Raw genomic sequence first — 15,964 nt, 5'->3', positions numbered from 1 at the left:
TTAAAGGCGTGCGCCACCACGCCCAGCTCCTTTATTTTGATAGTTTCATCCAGCAGCCAAAACAACTCAGATTCACAGCAATCCTCCTGCCTCATCCTCCCAAGTGCTAGGCTTACAGGCATGAGCCAGCACACACTTTTATGCTGTTGGGGAGAGACAGATCAGAAGCAAGTAAAGGAACAGATAAGATAATGTAGAGAAATGTTAACAGGACAGAGACAGAATCTCGGCCTCCCAGTGAGAATGTGAGGGGCCAAGAGGCAGAAAGACCTGTGGGGTAGGTGATCGGGTGATCTCCTGGCAGCATGGCCAATCATTGTTTTATTGTTGTTTTTTGAACATGTCCTTAAGTTGTCTACAGGCAAAAAAGCCCCAAGGAAACAGATTCTCCTTCCCACCCCCTACCCCCGTTGATGTGGGCTAAAAGGGAGGCCAGGCTCACTTCTGGCAGGGACAATGGCCCAGTGAGCCCCCAGAGGTCTCCGCAGCAGTCCACAGGACAGCAGAGGACATGAAGGGACATGAGCATGTCTGTCAGGGAGCCGGGCAGTGCTGCAGCTGTGTCTCACTTGGCTATGAGCTGCTGAGCCCAGTTCCTATCTGGTGTGAATAGTTAGCCACTGGGTTTCCTCTGGCTTTTGTGGCTTCAGAGCACCCTATTCCTTGAGGAAGACCAAACAGAAGCCCCCAAAGTCCCCAAACACAAAGCACCTGTTGCTTCATTTCTGCGTTGAGTGCTCCTGATGCAAGTACAGAGCCCGCGTACCTGGAGCTGGGGACCACACCCCCACCCGTGAGTAGAAGTGTAACCTGGCCTCCTCTCCCCGTCCTAACTCTGCCCTCCTTTGGCCTGACAGATGAAGACATGCATTTCTGGTGTCCCTCACTGCAGGAGGTCAAGGAGGTGTTCAGCAGCCTGGGAGCCTACAACCCCGCCCTGTACCCACAGGGGCCCTTCCAGCACAGCTCAAGGTATGTACCTCCCTCCTCCTTGCTCCCTTCTCTCTAGACAGTGACTCACCTACAAGGTAGGAACTACTGCACAAGTGCACATGCCTACTCTCGAGTACAAGCATGACCAGAGCTCAGATACCTGGACAACTAGTGTCCCCTTCCCCCTCCCATTGGTGGACCCCGGACTTCTCAGCCTAGTCAGTTCCTCCCTCAGCGGACTTCAGTCCAATCAAATCTGTGTGACCACTGCTTATAGCAGTTCCTGGCCGGCCAAGCACAGCTTTCTGTCATCTTGGGCTGGGAGGGGTGTGTGAGTGTGAGTGTTTTAAGACAGGGGCTCGCCAGGTATGGTGGCTCACGCCTTTAATCCCAGCACTCAGAAGTCAGAGGCAGGTGGATTTCTGAGTTCAAGGCCAGCCTGGTCTACAAAGTGAGTTCCAGGACAGCCAGGGCTATACAGAGAAGCCCTGTCTCGAAAAACAAACAAACAAACAAACAAACAAAAAGACAAGGGCTCATACCTCTCAGGCGGGCCTCAGCCTCACTGTGTAGTGCAGGAGACTAAATGCAGGACTTCCTGAACACTAGCTAGCCAAGCACTGTACCACCTGATCTATGTCCCAGGCCATTGTTTATTAGGAAAGAGTCTTGCTACATAGCCCTAGCTGGCCTAGAATCTTCTATGTATACAATGCTACCCTTAAACTCAAGGTTACAGGTTCACGCCAGTGTCTCAGACTTAAAATGGAAAATAATCCTTGGATATCCTTTAGACCCAGGAAGCAAAGGCAGGCAGATCTTTGTGAGTTCAAGGCCCGCTTGATCTCCATGAGGAGATCCAGACTAAACAGAGTTACACAGTAAGACTTTGTCTCAAAAATACCATTTGTATCTATAATAAACTTTCTTGTACAAGAAGAAGAGGAGGAGGAAAAAAAAAAGAGAGAGAGAAAAGAAAACCAAGGGGATCAAGCCAGCTAGAAAAAACTACCAGCTGAGCCATGCTCTGTGCACCAAGCACTGTCTTGCATATAAGGACCACTCAGCTCACTTTGTGCCTACACTGGGCTTGGCCATGGTAGACGAGGGTGCTAACTATGAGAGTGCTTCCCTGCCCTCTAGGGACAGAGCCAAACAAAGCTTAAGTGGTTGTTGTCACTGAATGAAGAGGACAGAGGCTGTGATGTGTTGTGCATCACATGGTTCTCCAATCACGGCACATCCCAACCTCCTTGACAACTCTGAGACATCCCCCACCCTGCATCCGGCAGCAGTCCCTCCACCCAGGCAGAACTGGGACCCTTTCTTTAGCTGCCGGATGTTCCTCTGCAGGGAAAGCGGAGCTTTCTTAAGAACCTGTTCCACGACTGTGTTTAGTAATTGTCTGCCAAACCCAGCCACACTTGGCTCTGCTATAAATACCCTACGCATGTGCCAGCCCGCCACGCTCCTGCCCCTCTCCCTTCTGGAGTGCAACGTTCCATACCGGGTGTAATAAGGCTCTTGCTGCCTTCTAACACAACCTGCTGTGTCTGGGATGAGTGGGGAGAATTGGAATTACTCAGAAAAGCAAAGCAGAGGCAGGCTCTGGTGTGAAGGGACGGGGTCAGACGCTGACACTCGGGGCACCCCTGGGGAGGGGTCAGAAATAGGGGAAGACCTTCCCTTGAGGAGGAGGCTGTTCTAGGAAGCCTCTGGACGGTGGCCTTTCAAACATGTCTCCAGGGTTCCATGCACAAACCTTAGCATATGGACTTCAACTTGACCTGGGACAGTGAAGCCTGGAATTGGAAGAGGAGACTTGCTGAGCTGCACAGTGTGGCTCCTAGACATGCCTTTTGACTCCTCCTTTACATGGGCCCTGGACATTGGCATAACTGCTAAGACTTTTGCTTGGAGGAGAATTCAGAGTAGTCCTGGAGGCCCCATCAGTGGTCACAAGAGCATTTTTCTAGCTTGTGGCTTGTGAGAGCCAGCCGTGAGCCATCTGCCAAACCCTTGTGACCAGTGAAGTTTTTCTGCTTGCATTCATTCTTCCTGTGTCTTTCCTGGAGGAGGCAGGTGGTGAAGATGTTCAGGGCTCTCCCTTGGGTTGCTGTGACATTTGATGGTTGAGAACACTGTGGATTTCATCGTGGAGCTGAAAGACCACCCCCCAATAAGTATTCATGAAATGTCCCGATAGTTCCAGCATTCCTTTGCTGAGGGCACAGCAACATCTTGAGGAATAGACAAGAGAAGTAATAGATCAGGCCAGCTTTGTCCCATGGTCCTGTTTGTCCTTATTATTGTCCAGTCTTGGCCACTGGCATTGTGCCATTTGTTCACCATAGTTTGGTTTGTTTGTTTTTTTGTTGTTGTTTTTGGTTTTTCAAGACAGGGCTTCTCTGTATAATAGCTCTGGCTGTCTTGGAACTCGCTTTGTAGACCAGACTGACCTTGACCTCACAAAGAGCCACCTGCCTCTGCCTCCCAAGTGCTAGGATTAAAGACGTGCACCACCATTGCTCAGTGGAGCTAGGTATTTCTCATCTCTATTGGCTTCTAGGCATGTCCCTACCAAGGGCTCCCTCTGAGCCACCTGTCATGGCACCCCTAGAGTCTAATAACAGCTCAAGGTAGAAGTAAGGACTGAATTTCCTCTGCACAGAGCCACACAACTGGCAGTCTCTCTAGTTACTGTGAGAAACTGGCTTTCACTATTTGTTCCTAAGCTCAGATGTCTGCCACCATCTCTGCTCTGAAATGTGCATCACGGTTTGCTAGCAGGGCTGGGGAGATGGCTCAGTTCGTAAAAGTGTTTGCTATGGATCCTAGAACCCATGGAAAAGTGAGACACAGCTCTGCCGGGGTGGAGACAGATGATGCTGGAGCTTGCTGGCCAGTCAGTCTAACTAACACCATGAGCTCCAGGTTCAGTGAGAGATCCTGCCTCATAAAGTAAGATGGAGCTGGAGAGGCAGCTCAGCAGCTAAAAGCTGAGTAAAGCTGAGCTAAGGTTAGGACCAGGAAGCAAGGTGGAGAATGACAAAAGGGAGGCATGGACCATATCCAGATACGGTCACAGATGCATGCACGTATACACACATGCACACATATGTGCGCGCACACACACTAGACCCCTGCAGGCATAGGTACACAACTCTGACACATACAAAGCCTTCCTCTCAGAAAGGCACAGCCCTTCATCAAGTGCACCATGGCGATCATCTGAGGTTCAGAAGAGCAGTAGGACTGGGGTGCGCCTGGCGATCACCCAAGGTCCAGAAGAGCAGCAGCGACAGAGGACAGGCCAGTGTGAGCGCAGAAGAAAACAGGAGAGGAGCCTAAGCATTGCTGCATGGTTTAGGCCACACTGCTACACAGCTGGGCTTTGTCTGTCCCCCAGCAACAGCAGCAAGGTCCTGATTTCAAAGCTGTCCGTTGGCTTTGACAAAACAATCTAAGAGAAGAGGGACATTTCTTTGGGCTTACCATTTCAAAGGGATCTGTCCGAGGTCAGCTGGCTTCATTGCTTCTAGTGGCAAGGAGGCAGAGGGCCTGGTGGAGGACATCTGCTCAGCTGGTGGTGGGAACACTCCTTGAAATGACACTCCTGTGACCGCATCCTGCAGCCGCCTCTCATCTCCCAACAGCCTACTGAGCTGGAAATGCACCCGTCCATGACATTAGCACTCTAACGAGAACAAGGGCCAGCTGAAGGGCTTGCCTAGATACATGGATCTGGCCTTCAGGAGAGTTCCACTACTGTCTTCTGGAGTCAGGGGTCAGGGGCTACTTGGCTCTCAGACAGGGCCTTTCTTGCAGAGGCCAGCGAATAAGTGAATGACTGCACACTGGAAGAACACCCAGCCAGCACTGGGGCAGTAGGTAGCTGCCCTGTGGGGCAATTGGATTCGGGTGTAATTTATATGCATACACACAGCCTCTTGGGTTCAGTAAAGACTGTTCTTCATTCAAGGAGAAATCATATCCAGTTCCTACAGACTTCATCGGGCTCACTGCTTAATGCCAGATGGCTCTGGACAGTGGTGGTGCTTGTGTGTGTGCCATCCTCCCTCCTCGAGGTCACAGTGCTGTGCAGACGCGGGCTTTCGTGTGATTCTCTTTTCCTCTCACTTCCTTTGGTTTGTTTGGGGTTTTGATACAAGGTCTCATGTCACCCAGACTGACCTCAAATGCACTGTATAGCAGAGGCTGGCCCTTGAACCCCTGCTCCTATCTCTACTTCTACCTTCTAAGTCCTGGGATGACAGACATAAACCTCAGTAATTAGCTTTTTCCTGTCTTTTAAACCCTCCAGTCCAGGCACATGTTGATGTGTAGGAAGAGGTCAGTTGATGTGCTCCTGCAAGTTCGCTTTATGAGTTTAAAACAATGCAGCTGAGACTTAAAGTCCAGGTCCTCGAGGCAGGCCAGGAGCCCTCATAGGCAGCTGAGGAAGAGGCTCACTCCTGAGCTGGGCGTGGTGGCGCACGCCTTTAATNCCNGCACTNNGGAGGCAGAGGCAGGNGGATTTCTGAGTTCGAGGCCAGCCTGGTGTACAGAGTGAGTTCCAGGACAGCCAGGGCTACACAGAGAAACCCTGTCTCGAAAAACCATTAAAAAAAAGAAGAAGAAGCAGCTCATTCCTAACCTGCTGAGTTCAGGCTGGAAGAATGGATTCTGAACTTTGGCTGTTCTGTGGCCTCTTGTTAGGTGAAGCCCTGGGAATTAGCCAGTGCTTCGTCTCGAATAGCAGTCACAGATGTGGAGGGTGCTGTAACATCTGCCTGGCAAGCATGAGGTCCTGAGTTCATTACCCAGCACTGCCGAGGACATAAATAAATCACGCTTTCAATAGCAGTCATAGATGCCAGCAGGGAGTACAGGACCCCATGGTGTTGCTGTCCAGAAAGAGAAGGGCTGGGAAACATCCGGCACTCAAAAGGGAGGGTACCAGAGAAGGAGACGCTTAGAAAAAGCTCTGCTTGAGAAGGCCGGCGTCCCTTCCCAAGGAGCACGGGTCTGTAGCAGCCACACTTCCCTTCCTCAGACAGTTCTAAAAAGGCGTGTCGCCAGCTCACACTTGCTTTTCCCTCCTCCCTTTGGCAGCAGCACACTGTCTGAAAGCCTGTTTCTCTGTAACAGCCATGGCTGCCCCACTCTTCGTGAACGTCTGAAAACACGCCCAACCCATGCTTGAGCCAGGTGCCTGCTCTCAGACTGGTACTGACTAAGACACCCACGCACGTATTGGCACAAACCCAGCATGCACCCAGATGTGCAAACTCCAGCCTCACCCACTCTCTGATCCTAATAAATGCTAAACTCCAGAAGAAAGGCTGATCCCAGCCCCAGCTTCCCCACCACCAACTTTGGAGTGTTGGCCCCAGTTCCTCAGCAGTGTAGAAGACAGATCTCTTTCCCATCTGTGGGACACCAAGGCCAAGAAGTGAAGAGAAGGGAGACTTTTCCTGAAGCTGTGGTAGGTGCTGCCCTGCCAGTGCACTGCCAGAGCATCTGTGCTAGAGCCGGTTATCATTGTTCTCCTCGGCGGCGTGTGTAGCTAGTTAGGGTGCACTGCTTTCAGGGACTCTAAGCCAGGGACTCTAAGCAGGTTCCTGAGTGTGGAGAGGACAGGATGGGTCTCCACGGCAGCTCACTTGGCATAGCCCTTGCCTAGCAACCATGGAGCTCTAGCGTTGATCCCCAGCACCATATAAACTAGACATGGTGGCAGACACTTATAATCCCAGCACTCAGAAGATAGGAGGTCAGAAGTTCAAGATCATCCTCCTCTACATAATGAGATTGAGACTAACTTGGAATAGCTGAGACCTTGTCTCCAAAAAGACTGTGGAGAAGTGAATGAGACAGTAGAGGGGAGCTTTGCGTGAAACGTACTTAACTGACCCAAAGTGGCTAATGTACATTTGGTCTGAAAGAGAATAATATTGTGAACTAAGAAAATTTGTTGGCTGCCCACTCAGGCCAGCCATGCCAGGAGCAGCTCCAGGCTGGCTGTGTTTGACTCTGGTCTTTAGGGAGGGGATTTCTTCACCCAGTTCCCAGTCACCAATCTGCACCACCTGGAGGGACTGGCCAGGGGCCTGTCCACACACGACTTGTTAGAACGTGACAGCCTTTGGTAGGGGTGTGCAGCTTTGTCTGACTTCTCACTTGCTGAGTGCCATGTGGTTCTTTGGTGGGTGTATTTACCATCATTGAACAGGCAGAGAGATGGCTTTTGTGGAAGGAAGACCATCAGAGAGATCAGAGGTAGGGTTTCCTGCTTTTGAGGTCCCAGGATGCTGAAGCTGGGGAGCTCATCTAAATGTTGAGCAAGAGGAACTCAGTGACCACCCTCTCAGTGCAGTGCGTACTCTCCCCACACCCAGGCGGGCTACAGGGGTAGGAACAATAGGGACGTCATTTCCAGCTTGGGTCTGAAAGGCCACAGCAGTCATGGGAGTACTTCCCTCCTGCTCTGGGGAAGGCACTCCAGTCACCATATTGAAGAGCCCCACGTGGCAGGGAACCATGAACCTCCCAATCCATGGTTGTATGGTTGAGCTGAGAGACAGGTCCCTAGCTTAGTCAAGCCTGACATGAAGGTAACCCCACCCAGCCTTGAAGACCACTGTAGAACTACCCCGTAGCTGACTGTTCCTGGACCCTTGACTCTCAGAATCTCAGTGGCATCCTTTTGTTGTAGTTTTTGTTGTTGTTATTAAGACAGGGTTTTTCTGTGTAGCCCTGGATGTCCTGGAACTCACTACATAGACTAGGCTGGCCTTGAAGTCTTCCTGCTTCTGCCTCCTGAGTGCTAGAATTAAAGGCATACACCTACCAGTATCTGGCTATAATAAAAGTTTTTAGGCCTCTCCTTGGGGAAGGTCTGTCCTAGCAGATGATGAGGGGACCCTGGACAAGCAGGTCCTCTCTGCTCTGTTTCTCTGGCTCTGCTTCTCCTCCTCCTTGAGCACCTCCTACTCTCCAGGTCCATATGATGATATTGTTTCTGTTTTATGCAGGGTGCTTGAGAGTGAGGCCAGCCTGGACTCACAGGATCCTCCCCAGGAAGTGGCCTTGGACATTAAGTTGAGCTACATCTACAGGGTGAGCCAAGCTTTCCTTTCACGACTCACCCCAAAGGACTTACTCAGTGGTTTAGGTGGGTAGCTTCACCAGGCACCCACAGTGAGCCAGCTCAACCCCAATGCAGGCTCAGTGGTAGCCCTGATACCCATGCTTCAGAAAGCCTGAAGTCCACCTATGACTGCCAGTATGGCTAAAGGGGTTCGCAGAACAGGTGGCCTGCTGGTCTCTAGAGAGCCGGTCCCTCATTCTGAGTCCCCACCCCAGCCCTTCCCTCAGCTCCATGCCCCCTCCCACCCCTGCTTCTTCGTCTTGCCCTCCAGTTCCTGATCCTGTGTCTCCTAGTCCGGCCAGTGTCCTACACAGATGCCAGCATCTTGAGTCTGATGGAACTGCTGTGCCGTGCAGGCCTGGATGTAGGGTTATGCCTGCTGCCCAAGACCGACCTCCAGCAACTCCTGCTCCTGCTGCTGGAGAGAATCCAAGAGTGGCCTGGAAAGGTACACAGCCTAGACGGACTCTGCCCCTAGAGCACCCTAGGTGGGGAGAGCATCACTTACAGCTTCTGCAGGGGTCCCTGGCCCTCATGAAGGGACCTTTGCTCCCCTAAGTTAGCAGGGCAGAGGTGGCAGCAGCTTTGTCCAGCAGCTTACTGGGTGCCTCTGCCCTACAGCTCCAGCCCCTTTGCTGCGCCCTGAGCTGGGTGTCTGACCACCACCACAACCTGCTGGCCCTTGTGCAGTTCTTCCTGGATGTGACGCCTCGGGGCAGGTGCGTGCTTCTCAACCACTCTGCCCACCCCCGATGCTCTTCCCACGGGGTCTTTCAAGGATCTAGAATCTTCCCTAACAACCCCAACAAACAAACTGTCTGCCTGGTTTCTAAAGTCTCAGAGGAAGAACTAAAAATACAATTCACTAATGAGTTCTTTACAAATGAAAAAAACGTCTAATTTTCTTAACATGATCTTATTAGTAAAACACTGTCTTATGCAATTAGCTTCTGCCTGCAGTGCCCGCCTGCCTGCCTTTCTTTGGGGCTCCCCCACCTTAGGTTTCTGGGTCTTCTTGTCACTTCTTCCCTCTCTTCCACCACCCACCCCTGCTCCTAGTCCATCACCGTTTATTTTCTGCGCAGCTTTTTTTTTTTTTTTAAAGATTTATTTATTATATGTAAGTACACTGTAGCTGTCTTCAGACATCCCAGAAGAGGGCATCAGATCTTATTACAGATGGTTGTGAGCCACCATGTGGTTGCTGGGATTTGAACTCATGACCTTCAGAAGAGCAGTCGGTGCTCTTAACCACTGAGCCATCTCTCCAGCCCCCCTCGCCGCTTTTTTCTGCCATAAATTATCTTACTATTTATTTCCCTGTTTGGACTTGCTCTCCCCGCCAAGTCACCTCCAGAGCAGGTGCCTTGTCAGGATCACTGCCATATCGCCCTACATCTCAGCCCGCACCTGGCAGGCAGGCCGGGGTGTTTGTAAAATTTTTGTGGAATGATGAACAGACAGCACAGAAGATAAGAGCTGTTGGCTGGGCTCTCCTGGCCATGTCTCTCCTCATCTCCACCTTTGTTCTCCTGGTCCTCACTCACAGCCACAGGGAGGGCCCTACCTGGGCCCTTCTTCCCACCCCGGTCCTGAACAGGCACTTGATAGTGGTCCGTGGGTATTCCCCTGTGACTTCCCAAGAGACCTCACCCCAGGCCTATAAGCAAACATACTCAAGTGACATGGTGGCTCAGCCATCACCCTACTGGTTTCAGCTTCAGGCTCTTCCCTGTGAAGCTGCTCAGTCCACACCCCATTGTTTGCCTGTCCATGCAGCCCACACCCTGGGGTTTTCTTTCCATTTGATTTGAAAAGACTGAGCCCATCCCCCACAGCACATCCACTCCAGGGAGTAAGCTGGAATCAATCATTCTAGAGGCTTCTCCACCTCCTACCCTTCACCCCTAAGCCTGTGCATGTTGACATCAGAACCCTAAGTCCCTGGTTTTTGGTTGCATCTTTGTGTCAGCTCCATGATGGCCATTGTGTCGACTGGGTCTTTTTATTATTATTATTGTTATTATTTATATGAGTACACTGTAGCTGTCTTCAGACACACCAGAAGAGGACATCAGATCTCATTACAGATGGTTGTGAGCAACTATGTGGTTGCTGGGAATTGAACTCAGGACCTCTGGAAGAGCAGTCAGTGCTCTTAACCACTGAGCCATCTCTCCAGCCCTGTCTGGGTCATTTTAAAGCAATCACTATGCCCACCCCACCCCAGAGGCACCCTTGCTGTTCCTTTCAACGTTAGACACACACTGACACCAGCAAAAAGCAAGTAGACATTGCTTAAGAGAGTGCCCCGCGCCGGGCGTGGTGGTGCACACCTTTAATCCCAGCACTCGGGAGGCAGAGGCAGGCGGATCTCTGAGTTCAAGGCCAGCCTGGTCTACAGAGTGAGTTCCAGGACAGCCAGGGCTGTACAGAGAAACCCTGTCTCAAAAAACCAAAAACCAAAACAAAACAAAGGGTGTCCCGCCCCCCCATGCTCACTAGCACTCGAGAGTCTATGTCATCTTCAATATGATGAATAGAAAATGTCATCCCCTGTTTTTAGTCCTCATCTCTCCCTTTGCCAGCGAGGTCGAGCAGCTTCTCGCCTCTGTTGGCTACGTGTGGTCCCTCACTGGGACTGCCTTCTGGATCCCTTACTGGTTTCCTATCCGGTAATTTATCTTCTTCATTACACTGATTTTCACTTATATTTGGTGCAAACAGTTTATTTTCTCCTAAGGTTGTAAATTATCCTCTTTTAAATTTAGTTTTGCTGGGCAGTGGTGGCCTACACCTTTAATCTCAGCACTCAGGAGGCAAAGGCAGGCTGATCTCCGTGAGATCAAGGCCGGCCTGGTCTACAGAATGGGTTCCAGGCAACCAGGGTTACACAGAGAAAAACTGTCTCAAAAAAAAAAAAAAAAAAAAAAAAAATCTTTGGGCCGGAGCGAGCAGGGACTAAGCAAGCAGGGCTGAATGTGGTGCACATGTATACAAAGAAGCAAACTATATATATATATAATTTTAAAAAAAAAAAAAAAAAAAAAAGCAAAAAAATATTTTTAAAAACCTTAGTTTTATTTTATGTGTATGAGTGTTTCGCCTGCATGTTTATGTGTGTGCACCACATGCATGCCTGGTATCCACGGAGACAAAAGAGGGTGTTGGATCCAATGGAACTGGAGTAACAGATGGTTGCTGAGCTGTCAGGTCAGTGCAGGGAATCAAACCCAGCCCTCTGCAGGGCAGCAAGAGTTGTCGGCCTCTGAGCCAGCTCGCCAGCCCGTTTTTAATTTGTATTACGTTTACTCGCTCTGTGTATCTGTGAGTCCATGTGTGCCACAGTCAGCGGGTGGTGGGAGGTAGTTCACCTCTCACCCAGGAGGAGGGAGGCCGGGAGCCAGCTCAGGTTGTCGGGCTTGGCTGCAAGCTCCTTTATTCAGCAGTTGTCTTTCTGAAGTGTTTTTAAACAGTTTGTTGTCATTTGGTTGTTGTCATTTTGTTCTTTGAGACAGGACTTGCAGAGTAGCCCAGGCTGGCCTAGAACTTGTGTTGGTCCACTGAGTGCTGGCTGAGGTGGCAGGTGTAGCCTGCCCCGCCCAGCCCATGAGTAAATGTGTATCTTTCTCTGTGGTTTCTTTCAGAGAACTGACTTGTGCTTTCACTTTGTCAGCAAGTGGGGTGGCCCATTTCCAGGGGTCAAAGCTAGCGCCTGACCCTGCTCGGGTCCCGCTGAGCTGAGCCTTAAGCCCCTCAATAACACAGTCTTAGGACAGACTTAGACATGCAGGACAGTGGCACGGGCATACACAGTACCGACTTGGACTTGTATATGACGGAATCCCTGTGGCTTCCCCACCCTAAAACCACCACACATTAAAAGAAAAAGTGTTCTTTCAGTACTGACTAGAATAAGTTCTTTTTCAGTATTTTGTTCCCAACATCTCTTAATCCCATCCAGAATCTACTTTGTCTATGTATGAGACAAAGATCTAACTGGATTTTCCTATCCCCACCCCTGAAAAGAGTGTGGGTACATTGCCAATTTATAATTGGAGGGAAGGGGAAGGGAAAGGAAGGGAAAAGAGAGGAGGTGGAATGAAATGTAGAAGTCAGGGGTAATGCCCACAATACCGGATATTAACAATCCATTAGGAAAGAAAGAAAAGAAGCCGGGCAGTGGTGATGCAGTCCCTTAATTCCTGCACTTGGGAGGCAGAGGCAGGCAGATTTCTGAGTTAGAGGACAGCCAGGGCTACACAGAGAAACCCTGTCTTGAAACATCCCCTCCCCCCCAAAAAAAAGAAAGACAGAAAGAAAATAAATGTATTTTATATATACAATGTATACAAATATATTTATAAATGTATTTACATATAAATAAATTATGTTGTTAGAAGTTTTCACATCTGTATGACAATGGTCATGAATTTTTTAAAATTTATTTATTTATTTAATGTTTAAGAGTATACTGTCATTCTTTTTTTTTTTTTTTTTAAAGATTTATTTATTTAAGTAATTATGTAAGTACACTGTAGCTGTCTTCAGACACTCCAGAAGAGGGAGTCAGATCTTGTTACGGATGGTTATGAGCCACCATGTGGTTGCCGGGATTTGAACTCCAGACCTTCGGAAGAACAGTCGGGTGCTCTTACCCACTGAGCCATCTCACCAGCTCTTTTTTGGTTTTTCGAGACAGGGTTTCTCTGTATAGTCCTGGCTGTCCTGGAACTCACTCAGAAATTCGCCTGCCTCTGCCTCCTGAGTGCTGGGATTAAAGGCGTGTGTCACCACGCCCAGCATGAATAATTTTTAAAGTCACATATTTTTTAATCCATCATTTCCTGATACACTTGAAGGTGTTTCAGTCATATTTCAAAGGTATAGCTGTGCTCATTCCTCTAGCCATGTTTTAGGCAGATTTGGGGACTTGGTGTCTTTGTAGTTCCCAGGCCTATGACAAGTACTTCTTGAATGCCAGGGAGTAAAATGGAGCATCCCTCACCTGTATTTCAGACAGATACGTCAACAGAATGCCTTAGGCCACAATTTGCTGGGAAGAGGGTTCCTCATTGGGGTGTTATTTATTGAGATTAACTGGCCAGTGGTGACAGACCCCTGTAATTCCAGCTTTCTAGAAGTCACAGCCGGCTGCGGAAGACCTTGAGTTCAAGGTGAGCCTAGCTGACTTAGTGAGATCTTGCCAAAAAAAAAAAAAAAAAAAAAAAAAAAAAAAAAAAAAAAAAAAAAAAAAATTTAAATAAAAAAGAAAGCAGGCAAGGTGGCCTCTAATCTGAGAGCCTGAGGCAGAGGATTGCTGAATTGCAAAGGCTCCTTGAGCTACAAAGTGGATTCCAGGCAATCTAACCTATAAAGTAAGACTTTGTCTTGAAAGAGAAGAGAAGGGAGGGAAGAGGAGGGGGGGGAGGGGAGAGGGAGGAGAGGCGAGGCAGAATCAAAAGTGAGGTCCGGTGTGGCGGCCACCCACAACTGTATCCCAGGCACTGGAAGGGGCGGGCAAAGTCAGAAACTGGAGAGTCCCAGGGCAGCCAGGCCAGCCAAACCATCAAGCTGCAGACTCAGCCAGACTGCCCCGGTTAGGTAGGTTCCTGTCAACTTGATACAGGCTACAGTCATCTGGGGGGAGGAACTGAGACAATGCCCCCATCAGACTGGCCTGGAGGCAACTCTGGAACATTTTCTTAATTCATGATTGATGTGGGTGGGCCCAGTCCATGGTGGGCAGTGCCATCCCTGGACATTTGGTCCTGGATGACATAAAAAGGCTTGAGCATGCTCTGGATAGCAAGCCAGTGCAAGCAGTGGTGTCTGCGTCACTCCTGCCTCCAGGCTCCTGCCTGAACTCCTGCATACATGCATACACACACAATAATAATAATGATAATTTTTAAAAGAAGAAACTTTGTGGTGCACGCCTTTAATCCCAGCACTTGGAAGGCAGAGGCAGATCTACAGAGTAAGTTCCAGGGCTACACAGAGAAACCCTGTCTTGAAAAAAAAACAAAAGAAGAAGGAAGAGGCAGAGGAGGAGGAGGAAAAAAGAAAAGAAAGAAAAGAGAACATTTAGGAAGTACCAAGATAAGAAGGTAGCAAGGAATGAATAGAGAGAAGTAACATGCCCTGCCCCGCCTCCCACCTGCTGTCTCATTCTTAAGCCTGTGTGTGCACAGGCTCCCTGCAGGGTCTTTCCGCCTCAGGCCTGCACACTAGCTCAGGAAGAGCCAGCTCCAGGTCTTTTTCACATCCTGCTGTGGGTCTTTCATTAGAGCTGCAGCAGTGGAGGTAATGGAGGCACTTGCTGAACGCCTGGCTCTGCCCTTGCTGGTGACTGCTCCACTGGGCTCAGTGCCCAGACCGACCCCAGGAAGAACAACAGTGCAGAGGCTGCCACACTCTGGATCTAATTGATTGGTTAGGTACAAAGCAAGAACTCCCTCCTATGTCCACGCCCACAGATTTGCACAGTGCAGTCAGCACCCCTGCCTTGATCAGGATTTCAGGCCAAGCCCCAGTTTAAGCATAAAAATGAAAACAAATTGTAAAGCAAGCCACCTGACGTGGGACCAACGGGAAGCAGGGGTTCTCAAAGGGAAAGTGACCCCACTTGATAAGCCATAGGTCTCTTGGAAATAACAGTGTACTGTTCTGCATTCTGCTAGGCGTGGTTCTCAACCTTCCTAACCTTCTGACCCCCAACCATAAATGATTTCGTTGCTACTTCATAATTGTAATTTTGTTACTGTTACGGATCATAATGTAAGTATTTTTGGAGATAGAAGTTTGCTAAAGGGATTGAGAACCACTGTGCTAGGGGCCGAGCTGCCCCCTGCTGCCACCGGAAGGAGCCCCATCTGTCGGGAAGAAGAGTTGTGGGCCTTGCTTGCCCCATTGAGTGCTCTTGTTCCCAGGCTCCAAGGACCTGCCTCTTTCACCATCTGTGACTGTTTACTAAACATCCTAGCATGCTGCTGCACTGTGGCCTTCAGAGGAGACCCACTTAGACTGTGTGCATGAAGGCTTACTAGCACATGTCACAAGAGCAGCAGTGACCTAGAGTTCTTTGCCGGGCAGACCAGCACAAAGCTGAAAGAACCATCTCGCTTGTGTTGACAAGATGTGAGGAGACAGGCCCAGCTCCCAGCTTCACGGTGTGCACACGTACTCCACGCCTCCTCGGGAAGGCCACGCGACAGGATCGGACAGACTTTAAAATGTGCGACTTTGGGTCGGAGAGATGCTCAGCAGTTGTGATCTCAGTCATACACTCTTGCAGAAGCCAGAGCCCACATCACAGCCACCTGTAACTCCAACTCCAGGAACATCTGTTAACGCTGAAGCTCTGGCACTGTACACAAGCCCACACACAGACAAACACACATACTCATAGTAATATAAATAAAGTATAAATAAATAGACATGCAGACTTGGCTGGACATGGTGGTACAAGCCTTTAATCCCAGCACTCAGGAGGCAGTGACAGGTAGATCTCAAGTTTGAGGCAACCTGGTCTACACAGCACGTACCAGACCAGCCAAGGCTACATGGTAAGATCCTGTCTCAACAAAACAAAAAAAAGTATGACAGAAGAGGCTGAGGCTACGGTGCAGTAGGAAGAATGCTTGCCTTCTATGGACGAGTCTGGGGTTCCATCCCAGTGCTGGCTGAGGGTGGGCTGTAGGTAGAAGAAAGGGTACTGTAGTGACACTAAATGACGAAGACAGGCCACAGTGCTAGAAAGCATTGTGCAAACTGAGAGCTGCAGAACCAGTCCGCATAATCCTGGCATTTGGGAGGTTGAGGCAAGACCATCAGAAGGTCAAGGTCATGTGGGCTTCAGGAGACTCTCTCTCACAA

At 49.7% G+C, this 15,964-nt stretch overlaps 1 protein-coding gene across 2 annotated transcripts in view; it reads left to right on the top strand.

The window, feature by feature from the left end:
- The window catches only part of Fam178b (family with sequence similarity 178 member B), a 126,738-nt gene that overhangs the window by 78,187 nt on the left and 32,587 nt on the right, over positions 1 to 15,964 (top strand). For both annotated transcript variants that reach the window (XM_021198278.1, XM_021198279.2), the window contains exons 7-10: positions 858 to 972; positions 7,971 to 8,055; positions 8,358 to 8,534; positions 8,708 to 8,805. In XM_021198278.1, coding sequence (XP_021053937.1) covers positions 858 to 972; positions 7,971 to 8,055; positions 8,358 to 8,534; positions 8,708 to 8,805 — 475 coding nt within the window. The remainder of the gene's footprint in view (positions 1 to 857; positions 973 to 7,970; positions 8,056 to 8,357; positions 8,535 to 8,707; positions 8,806 to 15,964) is intronic.

Source organism: Mus pahari, chromosome 5 (assembly GCF_900095145.1).
Source record: "Mus pahari chromosome 5, PAHARI_EIJ_v1.1, whole genome shotgun sequence".
Taxonomy (NCBI): domain Eukaryota; kingdom Metazoa; phylum Chordata; class Mammalia; order Rodentia; family Muridae; genus Mus; species Mus pahari.
The sequence above is the reverse complement of the archived record's forward strand: the minus strand, read 5'-3'. Positions and strand labels throughout refer to the sequence as shown.